Genomic DNA, 18,924 nt, shown 5'->3' with positions numbered 1-18,924 from the left:
CATAACTAAAAAATCCGTGTGATTAGCTGAGGTTTCCATGGAGTAAATAATAGTGCTTAAAAGAGGGCAATGCCCATCTGTCTGGGAGCACTCCCAAGAAACACATTTTGCATTCGGACACTCAAAGTTGACTCGTAGGCCTACTGGTATTTCTTAAGGATTTTTTGTAGTAAAACTTGGTCTATACATTATTGAAAAAACCAATTGAATTTTTAAAAATTTAATTTTTTTTCCCCTCATATTTTATTAAATGTGGTATATAAGTACGGCTACGTTTGACCAGTCAGTTGTTGGAATTCTTAAGCTAGTTGCTTTAGTATTAGGTATTATTATAGTAGGTCTACCCACTAATTTTAATCTTACAAAGCCTTCTTTTAAGGTCATTTTTTCATAATTGCCCATTTGATCAGCATTTTTCAATCCGGTGTTCAACCCTTGGGTTGTGCCAGGCTCCCATTGTTAGCTCTGTCGCTTCGTCATTGGTCGGCAATTTTCATGAGCAAATGCCTTTCAAAGGCTGTCAATGACTCCTATTGTTATTCAAGTGCTTATTCATCAACTGCTGCATTGGAACACCCTATATTATTCTCTCTAGCTTTAATCATTTATACAAACCCGATTGAAACTCGTCACACCTCAAGCCCGGTTCCGTTAAGAAAATTCATCAAAATCATCATTTACACCTGCGACATATCGTTATTTTACTAACAAGTGATACCTTGAATGAAGTCAGCGTATTTTCATCTAAATTTTATCTGTGGATTTACTTGGATATGACATACAGTTAGGTTTAAGTTCTTGTTCACCTGTTGACTACGTTGAGAACTGTGCTAGTTCAGCTATTTTTTTTTTACAATAATGGATACCGTTATAAAGAAATGTACCTTAATAATATTGACAATCGTACTGGTTTTGTCGTCTGCTCGAATAGTGTATGGTTATAGTACCGGTGGCCCAATGCAGGCCTGCTGGAATATGTTACCTGGACATTTCAATGTTGCCCCACAAACCTCTGTCTCACCATACACTGTAACCCCGAGTGTGACGACATATTCTCCAGGAGATACATTTTCAGGTGAGTAAATTATTAAGACAAATTCGAAATGTAGCTAGGGCTAATGTTAATTAGACATATGTATATTATAGGATGAATATTTGTTATGATTATTTATTTATATTATTTCATTATCTTTATCTCTTCATTATCGTCATTATTATCATCTTCATCTTATTATTATCATTATTATAAAATTAACGATTGCTATTATCATTGCTATTATTATTATTATCATTATTGTTATTATTATTATATTATTATTATTATCATTACAAACAAATTATTATACAGTATTTCAACATTTCTATTTCGTTCAAAATAAAATAAAAATAAAATATAAAAAAAAAAATAAAAAAAAAAATAAAGTTCGAGAATCTTTATGTATAATATCATAAAAAATATAGACCTATTTAAATTGCGGCATTTTGCGATGTATTGTCACTTTCAATACATTATTTTAAGAGATTTTATTGACACCATGTTTGAATTTGGTAATGCAACCATTTGCAATACATAGGCCTACTAATACTGATTAACAATATTAATATAAAAATAGATAATGAATTTTTGTGCTTTTCATAAACAAAGTATGTTTTTGTGCTTTTTCATATTAAAATAATGGTCTCGCTCAAAAAATGTTAGAAAATGATTACAAGCGAATCCGACTTACACATACCTATGTTATGGTTCTATGATAGAATCTGTCTGGATCTACAAACCTGTAACATGCGTTTACGTCAGCTGAAACAGCCAATACGATACGATCAGGGGCGAATTAAGGGAGGGGGGAGCTCGACCTCACCCCTCTTTTTGGACAGCAAATAAAAAAGAAAAGAGAAAAAAAAATTATCGACCAATTAAAAGCGCCTTAGAGGTTATTTTTGGACTCTAGAATACCAAATTTTCGCGGGGGCATGTCCCCGGACCCCTGGGTACTGTTACCTCGGTTTTTGGATCCGCCCCTGACGATGAAACACAACTTCACATTAGTGTGTTCTTACACTTATACACTATAAGTGTATTACACTTAACACATCTAGATGTGTATAAGAGACAGGTATATAAGTACGGCTACGTTTGACCAGTCAGTTGTTGGAATTCTTAAGCTAGTTGCTTTAGTATTAGGTATTATTATAGTAGGTCTACCCACTAATTTTAATCTTACAAAGCCTTCTTTTAAGGTCATTTTTTCATAATTGCCCATTTGATCAGCATTTTTCAATCCGGTGTTCAACCCTTGGGTTGTGCCAGGCTCCCATTGTTAGCTCTGTCGCTTCGTCATTGGTCGGCAATTTTCATGAGCAAATGCCTTTCAAAGGCTGTCAATGACTCCTATTGTTATTCAAGTGCTTATTCATCAACTGCTGCATTGGAATCACAATAGCATAGAGCTAAGCATGGATACAAGTCACAGAGGGTATCTTTAATTTTCCATATTAGGATTCAACCATCTGTGAAGCTATAAAATAGGGTGCTGTTAACAATGGATTAGGTGGGTTGTGAAAATTACTTGATTGAGTCATCATTAATTGTGTTTAAGGTTACATATATTTTACTGTTTCCAGAATGTTGTCTACAGACAGTACTCTACGATACGTTAGTTTCGATACTATACTTATTTCTTTTTGACATACTGTACTTTTAACTTAGGCCTAATTAGCCTATGTCATGCATATGTCTATTTACTGTATGTAACATTTTTAGCTTTTTTTTTGCACTGAAGATAGGCCTAGTGAAATTTATTAACACTATAGTTTCCATTTATGTTGTATCGTACGTACTCTACCTATACAGTAATTAGGCCTATAGATAGTAATCATAAATTTAAATAATAATAATAATATGCAGGCCTAGGTTCTTAATATAGCGCCCTATAATAATCTCTCAGAGCGCGAGAAGGCAACACACATGTAAAATACGTTGTATTACTTGTGTCTGAAAGAATTTGGAATAATCATGAAGAAAATAAACAATTTTTCTTTGCAAACAACGATTATCAGGTATAAAGAAGGGAATATCTTATGTGTGTATAATAACAGCTCTTACATTTAAGTAGGCATATATGAATATATTTGGAATCTTACGTCCGCGAATTGGTTTCGAATAAAAAAATAAATTAAAGCTATAACAATATTTAATTAATAGGTCCATTTTAAAGTTCATGAACTAATAAGGTTTGATTTGTTTGTTTCAATTTAATTACTCTAAACTTTTTGAGTAAATGTGGCAGCGGCGCTGTTTGAGAATAATGGCGGCGGGCAGTTCAGAATCGTATTTTGCCAGACATTTTTGCCTTCAGTGAAAGAGGACTAGGCCTAGGTCTATTTTGCTACAGTGCAGCTGGCTAGGCCTAGGACTCTAGGTAGTAGGGATAGGCGTAAGCCTATATCTAATTATTATTATTATTGTAAAGAAATTACAATTATTGATATTTTTTTAAATAATTAATACAGTAGATTATTTATGTGACTGGAATGGCGACATGTCTGGGCCTGGCCTACGTCTAGGATACTACTACTGATGTTGTTAGTACATGTAGTAACTGTCTCTAGGCCTATAGTAGGGTAGGTTAGGTAGCCTAGAGTACTGTTATAGGCAGGCTAAAAAAGACAATACGTATTGAGAAGGTGAGGACCTCTCTCTCTAGGCCTATGACTAGGCTAGGCTTATCCTGGAATTCTACTACTAAGGTAGGCCTGATTACCTATGTCCAAGGTTCCTCTTTCTGACTGAGTACTAAAAGGGGTGAATTTAAAGAAGGTCATTCATAAAGTTAAATTTGTGTAAACACTGTCACTGAATATCTTTACTACTAGTACCAAGCCTAAAGGCCTATCTCAAATAACTGGGTTATGAGTTGATCATAGAGAAAGAAAATAATTTTCTTTCTCTATGGTTTGATTTACATGCATATGTAGGCCTAGTTGTTTGTTACTAGGCTAGGGCTAAATATTATAATTTCGGGCCTACTTCTTAGTATAATTTATCGCTAAACTGAAAGATGTGCAGATAACACCAATATTTCAGTGGATAAATTAATATTCATGTAACAATGAATTATATTTACTGCTTTGAATAAAGCCGGACACTGATCACTGGGCATGACGGTTGTCGGCCGATGCGATTCTACAAGTAGCGCAACGCGACAACGCAGGCGCAACGGATCGTTTATAACGACGTTCCGTTCAGACTGCCACCGACAATTAGCAGATGGCGTCCCGTCGTTTATCGCTCACGGAGTGGAGTTGGATTTGTCGTACGACCATTGTAAAACGTAGTGAGTGCCCTGCTTAGCACAACACTGATTTGCTGGGCGCAGAAATTTGAGGGTAACCTAGCCTACCTGCAACCCTACTGCAGATTTCTCAAGTACAACAGAACATCCGTAGTTAGGTCCGTGACCTGTATTTGCTATCGAAATTTTGCCTAATTACGGACGTATCGAAATACACAAAAATACAATGGAAAATCATTATAATCCCTAGAGACAACTCATACTTGTTGGATTACTGATAAATCTTTAGGGATTAAGAATTCAACCGTAACAACACGGGGGATCCAAAAGATGTCCAAAGGTGGGAGGGGGGAGGGTCGAGGGTCGGAAAGTTGGGCTGATCAAGATAACAATACTCTAGGGGGTGCGCGCACATGGCCCAGTGAAACTTCTTTGTTCTAGACACCCGAAAATAACCTCTGAAGCCTTTTTGCCGATCAATTTTTTCTTTCTTTTTTCTTTGATTTTTCAAAAGTGCAGGCCCCCTTTAAATACACCCCTGCAACAATTTAAACTATCATGCATAAAGATAAAGTAGAATACTAAAATAGCAAATGAATAATGAGGAACCGTTTAGAAAGACAATTTTAAATTTACATGATAATTGTTGGTTGAGCGAAGGCTGTTCCCATTGAATATGTAGTGCTTTCTCCATACTTACACTCAAGGCAAATTATTGGGTGGTGCTATGGAAATTTTTCATTTACTACAGAAATCTGAAGACATAGTTACGGAAATTCATTTTGCGAACTTGAGAAGTCTGAATATAAATCATAATGAAAAATGATGAGATGACAATTTTTTTGTACATTGTAAAATTTTCATGACTTTTTGGATATGAATATTAATGAATATTTGATTTTTCTTTTTGCATTCACAGTGACGCTCACAGCTCCAGCTGGTGTGCCACCATTTAAGGGTTTGATGGTGCAGATGAGACAAGTTAAAGGCACCATAGCCATTGGTCAATTTTCAAATATAGACCACGATCGTGCATATTTTGTCCACTGCAATGGCTCGTTATTTAGTGTTGTCAGCCATAACAGTGCTGTTGATAAAACACAGATGACTATGCAGTGGACTGCTCCCACTGAAGGGATGGGTAGTATTCAACTTTTGTAAGTATATATTCATATCATCCAATAATTATCTGCTCAATATTGTGACAGCTTTTTGGCTCATAAAACTGATGTATTGTAATACCAAATTCACACGACAGGAAATTTCAATCAATCGGTCAACAAAGATTTATTTATATAATATCCACGGCAGAATAATAATAATAATAATAATTCTGGATTTATATAGTGCCTCACGCTATGAGAATGCAATGTGATGTATGCAATGTTTAGTAGTGCTACGACAATGGTATATACCGTACTCAATGTGCACATTGACCATTAGGTTTATTAACAATGCTTGTAACATTATGAAAAAATAACAATGTACAGTACTAATGTTACCAGGAATACCTGTTCTGATATTTTATTAAACGTGATTCATCATTTCACATGACTAAATATGAACCTTGTTAAAAGTCAGTTAATGATTGATATGCAGACAGTGAAGGTATGCACAACGCTAAACTGAAAAATAAGCTGCGCCCTGTTGCGATGCGCACAGACCTCGCTAAACATCTCAAGAACATTAAGAGGGCTTCTTAAGGTCTGTTTTTCACGAAGATGTCTGGTCCTTCTTTACAAGGATATGCATTCTTACTACTGAATACTTGCCAAGGAAAATATGATTGATAACAACTTGATGTGGCATAACTTTAAAATCATGTATTCTCTATATCAAATGGAATACAGTATATTCAACATTATACAATTTTTTGTTTTATATTTTCAGAGTAACTTTTGTTCAGAATCTTAATACATTTTGGGTGAAGCAAGAATCAATTGTGATTCAAGAGAATGAAGGTATTATAGCTTTTGTTTTCGCTTTCTACAAACGAACTTGTCGGTAGTACAGTATTCAAAAGGGTGTATATTTTAATTATTTAAAGGCAGTATTATATAGGCCATATAGAGTCTGTCTCTTATACACATCTAAATATATATTATTAATATTATAGTTTCAGTTTGTGTCCCAAATCCCAGATTGATTGATTAATTGATTGATTGACTTTAATCAGTTACAGTAGTATAATCTAGAAAAGGTATATAATCTAGAAAAGGTGAATGCACATCACACATGTAAATGTACATCAAGCTACACTGGACCATAGTGTCTGTCCCTGGCAGGTATAGCCTTGTAATAATTGTAACAAGTAGTAAATACAGGTATCCCTCTAGTTTAAACCACTTCCAATTTAAGACCACAGTAATGTGGTCCCAAATTAACAAATGTTTATTATTTTTTTTATTCTGACCAAAGCTGCTAAAGTACATGGTAACTCCGGTCCAAAAAGTGGTCTTTAATTAGAGTCCAGGGTTTAAGCTGGACAAAAACGATATTTAGCAATTTGGCTAATTAATTATGAAAATATTTAGCCAAATAGAAATTTGATTAGCCAAAACAAAAGAATATAAGGAATTGCATTAATTACAGTAGCTTTTTTGGCTAATTTTGAATGAAAATATTTAGCCAAATCCAGCTTTTATTAGGATTTGGCTATTTGGCTAAACACTGCTAGAGGGAGACCTGTTATATGATTTTATGTTTCTGTTTTTGCATTCTACAAACAAATTTGTCTGTAGTATTCAAAAGTGTATATTTTATTTATTTTAAAGCAGTATTATAAAGGTCATATAGAGTTATGTTGTTGAGATGCACTATATATAAAATTACATATTATTAATATTATTAGTTTCAGAGTCAGTTTGTGTCCCAAACCCATGTCTATTTGGATCATGTTTCACCAGTGAAACATTAACTCAATATCTGTGTGTATGTCAACCCAGCTATACAGGGACAAATTGCGATGAATATATTGGCACAACCACACCACAACGTAAGATAATTTTTTCCGTTTTACCAAACTTTTTATCATGTAACTTATCGTTTCTGTTCTGCAAATTCTTATTGAAGTGGGATACAGTGGCTTTTCTGTTTATGTGTACTAGCTAAGAGTTGATTTGACCTTTGTCATTTTACAACCTTTATTTCAAGGTCAGTGAAGTATTCTCTAAAATCTATAAACAATTGGTTTATTCCGTTATGGTTTATTGTAGCTGATATTTACTGGATTGATTTTGCAACTCCACCATAAAAGCTATTGACAACATGTTTAATATATTCTACCTGTGTCTTTTTTTAAATATTATAGCAGGCTTATCTAGAATATGTTTTGTAATTCAAAGTATATTTGTATGTGCAGTGTGGCAGGGGGAAGTGAGGAAGGGGCCCCATAGCAGTAGAGTTTGTTCTATACTCAGGTTAAAAAAAAAAAAGAAAAAAAGAATTCTTCCTTACTAAAAATTAGTAAAACTAGGATGACACCTTTTTTTTACAAGTGGCGTAATCCCTCTGAGCCCCTTAGGGTGATTTAAATGCTTTGTCTACACTATTACTAAATTTTAAGTGACAAATTTGTGTGATGTGCCCATATATGGAAATGATGATGATGTAATTTTACATCCAAATGTGGGCATATCACATTTACTTGTCATTGATTGATTGATTGACTGACTTGAATCGGTTATCAGCAATATAATCTAGAAAAGTTGAAGACATTTTAAAATAGAATTAACAAAAGAACCCCAAGAGTAACTTAAAAAGTGGGTATAGCAAAAATATCATCAAAAACAAAAGCATCAACTGTAAGATGTAGAAAGATGGTAATATATACTTCTGTCTTATATATATATTAATTAGAAAATACATTAGCATGCCAGTCTGAACCGTGTGCACATGGAGGTACGTGTACAGAGACTGCAACTGGAAGCTACACATGTGAATGTACATCAAGCTACACAGGACCACAGTGTCTGGCCCTGGCAGGTACAGCAGCTTGTCAAAATATAAATACATTTTGGTTTTATCATTAATTATTATTTATATTTCTTGATTTTCACATGATTTCACTGGTGTTATTTTATGGGTTGTTGCTTTTTGACTTGTTTTCCATTTGTTTCACCCCAAAAGTTTTCAATTTACACCTTTTGTTCCAGATGTCTTTGCTTCCATTTTTTCTCTTTTTTTTGGTTTATATTTAAAGAATGAAAATAACAATTTATAAAGAAACTTAAACATCTTCTGTGGTGTGGTTTTCTGTCTTTTTATATAATGTAAAACAAGGGGTATGCCAATGATCTCTGTGTTTAAAACACAGCAAACAAAAATATAGAACATAACACTACTGTAGTTTTGTGTAATCATGATTTTTAATGATACAGAATAGAAATAAACACAAAGAAACAATTGGTCAATTGTTTACTACATGATAATGATACTTGAATAAAAATTCCGGATGAATATCAAGAATTAAAGAGGATGAAAAATAGACTTGATTTGAATACTGCTTATGACCAGAAGCATCATCAATACAAAATGTCTGCCCTCAACCACAACCATAGTTTGTCCAATGTGTGTGAATTCTCTAGCCTACAGCAATCAGTCATCCCATTTTTACCCCACCATGAAGACCTTACATTATTTTTATTATTTATACACACATTCGATTTTTTAGAAGCAGGGTTTTCCCACTCCCACAAATTCCATTCTCTTGTTTTTATATTTCTTGTATAATTCATGAAGTATTGTAGTGCACATGAAGTAAGTGTGTGCCTGCTATAAATACATCTCATTACAGGAAAAGGATTGTAATTTAAATAAACATACTGATGTTTTAATGCATGGGTTTTACAGTACAGTATTGCAATTTACTTGTTACTTATTGCACTATCTGGCTACTTTTGTGAACTTTTGCCAATCATTGACTGCAGTGTTCCATTGATGGCTTAAATTTCATATACATCATATTTATCTTCCAGATTATATACACTATGGTATGTATATAAGAAAGTACAATACATACTCTAAGCATCGAAATGCACCCTATCGTGTCGGGATTCAAAATTTCGACATTAATTATGTCATCATCAGGAATAATGATGACATAATTAATGTCGAAATATTGAGTACCCGACACGATGGTTTGCATTTCGATACTTGGAGTATGTATTATACTATCTTATCTGAGATTAATCAGTGGACCTTTCGGATGTATATAATATCTACATATTGATTCTATTTTAAAAAAATCATTGAATAGTATTTCTATTGTATGTCTCTTCTCTTGTGCTTTATGAAGTTCCATTTTAATATTAGACATGTATTTATTTTCAACCATATATCACCAGCCAGCATATGTAGCATATCACCGTGTCAGAATGGGGGAACATGCGTTGATCAGAGTACAGCAGAGACTTCAATGTTCACCTGCATTTGTCCTGCAGGTGTACAAGGACATTTGTGTACAGAAATCCAAGGTATTTTGGTGTGACTCATCCATTAACATTATTATTATTGGTTTTCCCCCCTTCATCGTTTTGTCTTCATTGATTTATTGATGGTATTTTGAGTGTTTTTTTCTCATTAGTTATCATTCATTTGAAGTGCTGTGGTTGTTATTTTATCAATTTAGTAGTTGGATAATTGTAATGTGTATTCATTGTATTGCATGTTTGGGTAAACAATTCTTTTATGCTGTGTTTTGAATTCCCTACACTCTCTACCTCACCAGCATGGCTTATGGCATGTCATTTTGCATCAATTTTGAATAGTTTTTGTACATTTTGGTTATCATTTTCATGGTTATTTTACTTCAACATTTTTTTTTTAAATTTGCTCTTTAAATTTGGAATCATTTAATACAAGTTTCATACCACTATGAGATGTGAATATACCTAAAATTAGAAAAGAAGCCAAGTTTATATTATTGAGTGGAGAACTTATTGCTCATAAATATTTTGTTGTCATAAGAGGGGATAGGTTCAAAGCTGTGATAAAAAAAAAGCTTTGGAATGAATTGATTGATAAAGCTCCTGGATAATTGGATTGTATGTTTTAAGTAAAACAGGTCCAAAAATATATAAAAAAGTTTTTCACTATGATTCGTTTCCACAAATGTGTTGAAAATAATTTAATGGATAACCACACTTCAAAAAAATTTGGTTGCAACTACAGTTCATCAGTTATTGGAAATACATTTAAAAATGTATTTTTTTTTTGTTCAACACTATTTCATGAGGTAGTTTATAATAACAGCAGTTAGCAGCCCCTCTGTATAATAGATTTGCTATGCATGTCATTTGCTTGCCAGGCTATTAATGGCATTTACATCATATACCCCTCTCATAACTTGCAAATTTTATACTTTAGCTATGTATATGTTCGAAAGTTACTCTTTGTACCAGCTTGTACAAATACCACTTGTACATGTTGATTGTCATTTGAGGTATATATTCTATTATTTTTTGCTGATACCATTGCATTCCACCAACGTTGCTAATGACGTTCTCCCCTTTCTTCCTATGAAAGGCTCTCCTTTATTTACTGCGAACACTTGTGAATATTTTAAATGACAATTAAGTATAGGAAAAGTGCTTGGGGTTTTTACAGCTTATTGGAAACTGTTGAAACACTATAAAGTTACCTTATACTTATATCACAATGAATGATTATTGTGTACTTGCAAAATATATTTAGAATGAAACTTGGTTAACACTGACACTGTAGATCTTATCTATTTATCTGTGTGGCATTTATAATCACGATGACAGTCAGTACGGTTTACAGAATTTCCTTTATCAGTCTTTGGATTTTTTGTTTTTGTTTGGTGGTTGATGAATATTCAAATGTCTTATGTTACTCTGTATAGTTACCATGTGATTCAAATCCATGCTTTAATGGTGGGCTTTGTAAACACCTCAGTGACGATGGTTTCCAGTGTTTCTGTGCAGCTGGATATAGCGGAAGTCACTGTGAATTGCATCAAGTTATTTAAATATAAATTATCAGGATTAAGGAATCCCTATAGAATATAAACCTCTGAGTTTAGGAATAGAATTGGTTGGGAATTGGGAAACTGTTGAACAAGAAAAGATTAAATCAAAAATAAATAGAATGTCAATTCTGATTGTGAATCGGATTAAAACTTTTAAAAAGTTATGTATTATCATACAATGTTTTAACTAATTGTTATTCCAATGTGAAATACATAATTTTTTTTATAAACATTGCTGTTGCTTGCTGTTGATTTATAATATATAATAGCTGGTTTCATATATTGGCAGCCCCATGCTATTTCAGCCCCTGCCTGAATGGTGGGTATTGTGAAGTATTGGCAGAAGGTAGTGGATACCAGTGCTTTTGTACCGGTGGCTACCATGGTATCTTTGTGAAATACTGCCAGGTGAATTATGCTATTAAACAGTCATTTTCTTTTACAATATATACATTTAGTACTAATCAGTATTAAAATCTTGCTAGTGTTTAATTGATATTTAATAATAATATTACTGTACAAATATAATAGTAGTGTCACATAGTAGCATCAGTTTTTTTAATGTCCTTAAAAATACTGGTTTTATCAGATACCTGCTGACCCCTGCTGCGCGAATCCCTGCCAGAATGGTAGCCTTTGTGAGGTAGTCAGCGCCACTACCTACCATTGTTTCTGTAATGCTGGCTATTTAGGTGTGCTATGTGAAATACCACCAGGTAAAAAAAGACAAGACCAAGATGTTTAGCCTTTCATACATAATTGTTTGTAGGCTTGTTGGGTTTAATATTTTACTGATGTTAGCTGATAGAGCTTGTAGTTGGTCATTGTACAGTAGGGGAGTTTGTGGTTATGCAGCTTGGCTTCTACAATGGTGTGAGTCATGGGTTCGATCCTCATTATGGTCTGTAGATAATAAACTGATAATCATGGGTTCGATCCTCAGCATAGTCTGTAGGTGATAACTGATAAAGGGCATTGCAAGCATGACAGCTTCTGTACACACAAAGTATTGCCTAAATGCTATCTGCTTCTAGTTTTGTTTGTTGGTTTGTTTTAATAATAGAGAGTATGAAACACACTCTAAAGATTGTCATGCAGACCATTGTGATTCAATATTTTAAGAATAACAGTTAAAATTTCAACTATGATTTTGCTCTAGAACCATTTTCTCTTATAACACTAGGATGATGTTGAAAATAATCACAACTAAATTTATTTAAGATAAAGAGATAAATTTATAGCAACAATCAGGCCTTATATGTTTATTTATTTTAATGGTTTTTACTTTAATTTTGAATTTAAATCCATTATCCTTAGTTACAGTATTACAATTATGCATGATCAAGTATGATAATTAAGACTTAGGTATAATTCAGGGACCATAATAAAATAATTATGAAAAAACCAAATTAATAGAATAGTAAACTAGTAAAAATTATATAACTATCATCATAGAAAAACAATTATAAAAAAATTATATTAAATATTTAAAAAAAATTATAACAATTTAATATTTCTTACAGTTATTAATTATCAATTATGGAATCCAACAAGGAAATATTGGTTCATTAATTATAAGCAAACAGTTACAAAAGACGTAATGGTTTTTTGTTTTTCTTTGAAAGAACCATTTTGCTTCTGACCCCTGTTTGAATAATGGTATGTGCCAGGTAGGAACATCTGGGTACAAATGTCTCTGTTATCCTGGATTTAACAGCACTAATTGTGGATCCCAAACAGGTTTCAGGAATGAATATAATATCAGTTGTAATAATAAGTATAGCATGCAATATGCATCAATACGACTATACTTGTAAATACTGCATGGATAGGACTATACAGTGCATAATTATATATTAGTTTCCATGGTTATTATTGATCAGAAATTATGGCGTATATTTCACGTTATTGTTGACACTTGTTAAGTTGTTGTATATATTTAATTGATCATGCTCACCAAGGTGCATTTTTTTTTTTATTCTAGTATATGGTAAAATACAAAAAGCAGAACCAGTCTGAAATTATTGTAGTACAAAAATAAGATTACAAACAACAAAAAAATTCAAATACATTCAAAAACACCAGATACAAATCATTAACCTATAAATTATCTAGACTACAATATGTATATATATATAAATTCATAAAGAATAAAAAGTTTATATTTACAACCACTTTAAAAAAATAAGCTACTTAATTATTAAGTTCAATATCATTTTTCATTATTGCAATAATATTAAAATATATTACCACTATCAATTTATTAACTATACACTTATTATTTTATTGAGTTTTTATCTTATATTTTATATTGTAAAAGTAATATTTTATTACTTTTACAATATCTTTTAAATAATTTACCCATATATTCATCATTAAAGTGTTGTTGCATTGCAATTATATAATGTATAATAATAATAATAATAATAATAATAATAATAGTTAAAAAAAAACAAAAAAAAACCTAGAACCTGCATCTGGTATGATTATTTTGCATTGATTAATTTGACAGTCGATGGTATGGCAGACCGTTTATATCGTCTTGCATTTAAGTAGGACAAGAATTCCACCATTGGATCTTAAGGTTAATTTTCGCTTAGGAGGGAGCATGTCACGGTGCAACAGCGATTTCAAAAGCCCTTTAACCAAAAGAGAGGACAAGACTTTCCCTCCTTGCCGCGAGCGAGAGTAATCTAGTTTTCTCTAAAGCTAAATTGTAAGATATATAATTATTTCCAAGGATAATGCGTAGTGCCCCTCTTTTGGACCAGTTCAATTTTGTTTGCTAATTTTTTAGTAATTCCACTATGCCACACTGGGCAAGCATACTCCAGTATAGGTCTTATATAACAAGTGAAAATACTAATCAGGTCAACCATTGATGCCCCAGGACCCTTTATTACAAAGAGAGCAAACATCCTACGAGATGCTTTAGAGACCATTTCTGTGATATGCGTATCCCACTTCATGTTTTCCTGAATTACAACCCCTAGCAACTTCATGTTGCTAACACATTCAAGAATGCTATCATTGAGTGTGAACTGTTGAAAATCAGGAACGTTATGCAAAAAATTAATTCTCATGACATGGCATTTTGAGGGTTTAGGTAACATGTTATTAGTTTTGCACCAATCACTAACTCATTAAGTGACTCCTGAAATTGCAGGCAATGGTTCCTTTCACCTTTGGCACTAGTACAATTGCCACATTTTTCTAAATATCTGGAAAAGTACCTGCTTTTAGTGCACAATTGAACATGTTTAATGCTACAGGGAATGCTAATTCAAAGGCAAAATCCTTAGTAGTCTTGCTGGAAGGTCATCTGGGTGTCCTGCCTTTTTTTGGTTTCAAGTTTTGTAACAAAATCTGAACTTGTCCAGGAAAAATTTAGGGTGACGGCTGGGAAGCTGGAAGATATGCAGTTTATTTCTGTTTTGTCATATGAACCCAAACTATATTTCTCTGGAGATGCACCATAAATATAGATGGATAAAAAGAAAAATACATATTTTTTTTTATTAAACTTCAGTAGTGGACTATAATTATTGTCCAATGTGTGGGTTATGATTGTTACTTTGCATACAGAATATTAATTTATAGGTACAGCTGCTGTGTACTTCTTCTACTAGCATTGTCATGTAAATATTTCATCTGCATTTTTAATTTATAAGGTTTTTTGTTGCTCATATGTAGATACTAGAGCCTGTATTATACAGGGTGGTGTAATGTTTCCTGTCAAATTTTATTATTGTAATCAATTATCAAATAATAATAAACAAGAAAAAATATGTCTGTTAACATTTTACCTGATATCTATCTTACTCATATATTGATTTTGCTTGTGTTTTCTTGCAATCTACCAGCACATTGTTATCATTGTCCTTCTCTATATTTTATTTCCTATTGTTACTCAATATGATGTCAATCTATTGTTTCCTATTCACGTCAGCATATCAACTGGCATTTATACCAACTGGCATTTATACCAACTGGCAGTTATATTACATTCATGCACATCATTCAGGGGAAAAGCCAGGGGGTGGCAAGTGGGGCCAGGGCCCCCTGTCTGGGAAAGCTGTCCTCCCCATTGGGAAAAACCACATTTCGTCGGAGAAAATTATATGTATTTTCTACATATTAGTTGACTCTAAAATTGATTAAATAAGCATTCAAAACCCTCAAAATGGGTCTTTGCCCCAGGACCAATTGCAAAAGATTTTAAGCAACGCCCAGCCACACCAACTTTGTTCTTGTAGGGGACATTGGCCCCTTGTTGCGGACATCGGAACCCCTTTCAGGCAAGTCCTGGGTACCACCTTAATAGGCCTACTGTTATATGATTGTAAGAGTTTGAAATATTTATGTTCCTTTGTTATTAAACCTTAATATTAAGTTATATATAATAAAATTTACCAGCATATACCATTATTTGGTTGTCATCTTTGGACAGTTAAAGTTGTCCTTAATGCCAAAATGCTGTTCTAAAAGCCTAAAAGTTAAGTGTTAATTCTTTGTAAAGAGTCCCTCAAGGACTGATTTCATTGGGTTTGTGCACTATAGTATTATTGTTATTATTGTCATATTTTTGTTGTCATTGTTTTTATGAATCAAATTTTTTCCTGTATATTTGAATAACTAAATGTATTTGGCTTCTTTATTCCAAAATTTATGAAGTGTATTATTACGTTTGGTGCAACTGCTTCTTTTTGGACATTTTTTATCCATATGCAAATTAAAATTAAGTTCATTTGAGTGTGACCATTATTAAGGTATTTTAAACTTTGCAAACAGAAAAGCAATTTGATCCATGTAAATGGTGCTGGCTATATTGATTGAGTGATTATTGTATAAGAGTATATTTATGAACATTTTATTCCACAAATAGAAAGTTATATTGATACAGACTAGACTTGGGTTTTCCCTAGATTTAGGAGTCAAAACTGATAATTGTTGAACTGCTCGAATAGTTTTCTTATTACTTGATTAGGACTGCTGTCCATTATTTATATAGAGGATTGTGCAATAATATTTCTGGGAAAAATTTTAAACTGTTTTTTTTAATTTCATGTAATAGTGTCCTTCAGTTTGAAGTGATGGCTTTATGGTGTCTCCCGGAAGGAATATTTAGATGTTTGGGTGATAAATACCAACTGATTTGTATAGATAGTTGTCATGTCATTGTTTATATCTATTTACGTCTTACGTTTTAATAATATGAAAGGATCTCTGTTTATTTGTCTGTTTGTCCATACCTGTCCATCCATCTCTTTTCCATCCATCAATTTATATAATATACAGTTGGCAATATTATACTTAAAAATGAGTAATAATAAAATGTTAATTTAGTTTGAGTCTCATTTGAATATTGTATTTGGAATTATCTAATCGGCATAGGCTATTGATTTTGTTATTATGCTACCGTACGAACTGTATGTTGTTTGTATGCTTCACGGCTCTGTTATATAGTCCAGCTGTACCACGCTTTAAATGCCAAGTAGTGGTCTGTGTGATATCAGGGGTTGTACAATATGGAAGCACATGCCAAATATCACAATTTTGTTTTTTCAAGGTTTTTTAAAGATGAATGTTGTGTTTCTAAATTATTTCAATAGATGCTGCCATATTAATGTACAGTATTTCAGCACATTTTTTTAAATTTTGCTAACCAGGTTGTCTTTGGGTTTTGATGCTGTCATTGTAAATGGCTTCATTAAGGTTTGGCCTTGAGATTTTTCCCCTTTTGCCTCTCACTCTGACCACATACCTACACCAGGAGAGAAATACTTGGAAGTTACATTTGTATCTTTGCATGAGGCAAAATCACCTAGTTTGCTTTTACTGTATTATATCTGTTATTAAAAACTCTTTGATAATTTTGTCTGCATTGGACCCAGATGAAGAAGCAGTGACCTGCGCCTCTTACCCCTGTCAAAATAATGGAACCTGCTTTGATTTGGCAGAGGATTCAAAGAGGGATGCACTAGGACCATTGTATATCTGTGTGTGTGAACCAGAACATATGGGAAAACACTGTGAAAACATAACAGGTAGATAATAATGGCATTGTATACAATGTTTTTTGTGATACCTACCAGTATAATGTTTCATGCATTATCACAGGAGTCACTGTGCTTGCAGTATATATTCTATTATAAAGCATATTGATAATGAAAAACATTAAATTTTATAAGCTAAATTTAATGATGTAATTAAATGAAGGAATAATACTTACGATAAGTTTATTTCACTGCTGCCATGGTGATACGGCAGATTTGGCACGCTACTTTGTGGTTAAGGTGCTTGCCTTCCAATCCCGGGGTCCTGGGATAGATGAAATCTATCTGTTTAATGTCCTATTTGCTTATGTTTGTTATTGAAATAATTAATTTATTGTTGTGTGTGTAACTCTCAGGTGGGGAACATGTAGATGTTGTAAACTGTGCATCTAACCCCTGTCAAAATAATGCAACCTGCTTCGACTTAACCCTTACAAAAATGTCCTATAGGATCCTATAAGAGAAAATCTTATAGGAATCTTATAGATTTTTCGTCACATCTATAGGATCCTATAGGATTATTTCAATAGATATCCTTTAGGAATCCTATAGGAATCGTATAGGAGTCGTATAAGTATTCTATAGGAATTTTAATATGTTTCCTATACGATTCTTAAAGAAATCTTATAGGAAAACTGCAAGATTTTTAAATGAAACAAATAGGAATCCTATAGTTATCCTATAAAAATCCTATAGAATGCCTAAAGGAATCTTATAGATTTTCTAAAGGAACCTTATAGGAGTCTTATATGAATTATATAGGTATCTTATAGGAATCCTATGGGTTTCTTATATGAAATCTATAGGAATCTTATAGATATCTTATTGGAATCTTAAAGGAGCCTTATATGAATGATATAGAAAAGTTATAGATATCTTATAGAAATCTTATAAGAGTCTTATATGAATTATATAGGAATCCTGTAGATATTTTATAGGAATCTTATAGATATTTTATAGGAATTTTACAGATTTCCTTCTGGGATCATATAGGCGTCTTATAAGAATCCTATAGAACTCCTTTAGTAATCCTGAAGTTATCTTAAAGAAGTCCTATAGATTTCCTAAAGGAATCTTATAGAAGTCTTATATGAATAATACAGGGTCACTATAGATATCCTATAAGAATCATGGTTTCCATAGGATTCGTATGGGTGTCTTATAAGAATTATATAGGAATCCTATAAGTATTATTTTTATCCTATTGATTTCCTAAAGGAATCGTATAGATGTCTTTCAGGAATCCTATGTGAATGCTTTAGTTGTCTCATAAGATTCTTATAAGAAAGCTGTATATAATGATTTATAACAGATTCATATAAATTTCTTATTTTTGTAAATATACAGTATACTGTTTGTTTATGTTAATGCAAGTTGTTATTGACGGGTTAGCTGGTTGTTGACAACCGTTGGTTCCACAATATTGTTTGCATGCACAAGCAGTATTGAATGATTGATGCGTTTGATAGCTGGAGTGGCTACTGGACGGAAAAAATAATAATGGCTTACACAACTCCTGTAGACATAAAAAATACACTGAGTTCAAGATATACAAACCATGATTTCTTTAATTAAATACATCAAC

The 18,924-nt window shown here is 32.6% G+C and overlaps 1 protein-coding gene across 1 annotated transcript; it reads left to right on the top strand.

Annotated features, from left to right (window-relative positions):
- The first annotated feature begins 393 nt into the window (after nt 1-393).
- LOC117116417 (protein crumbs homolog 1-like) lies at nt 394-17,799 on the top strand. The gene is made up of 7 exons (XM_033260453.1): nt 394-1,075; nt 5,212-5,449; nt 6,183-6,253; nt 7,144-7,287; nt 9,638-9,766; nt 17,178-17,330; nt 17,696-17,799. Exons 1-7 carry the CDS (start codon nt 859-861, stop codon nt 17,797-17,799), a joined length of 1,056 nt encoding a protein of 351 aa, XP_033116344.1. The 5' UTR covers nt 394-858.
- Nucleotides 17,800-18,924: the final 1,125 nt, after the last annotated feature.

Source organism: Anneissia japonica, unplaced genomic scaffold (assembly GCF_011630105.1).
Source record: "Anneissia japonica isolate Jap-2015-1 unplaced genomic scaffold, ASM1163010v1 scaffold287903_len222995_cov181, whole genome shotgun sequence".
Classification (NCBI taxonomy): Eukaryota; Metazoa; Echinodermata; class Crinoidea; order Comatulida; family Comatulidae; genus Anneissia; species Anneissia japonica.
This window is presented reverse-complemented; position numbering and strand designations above follow the sequence as displayed.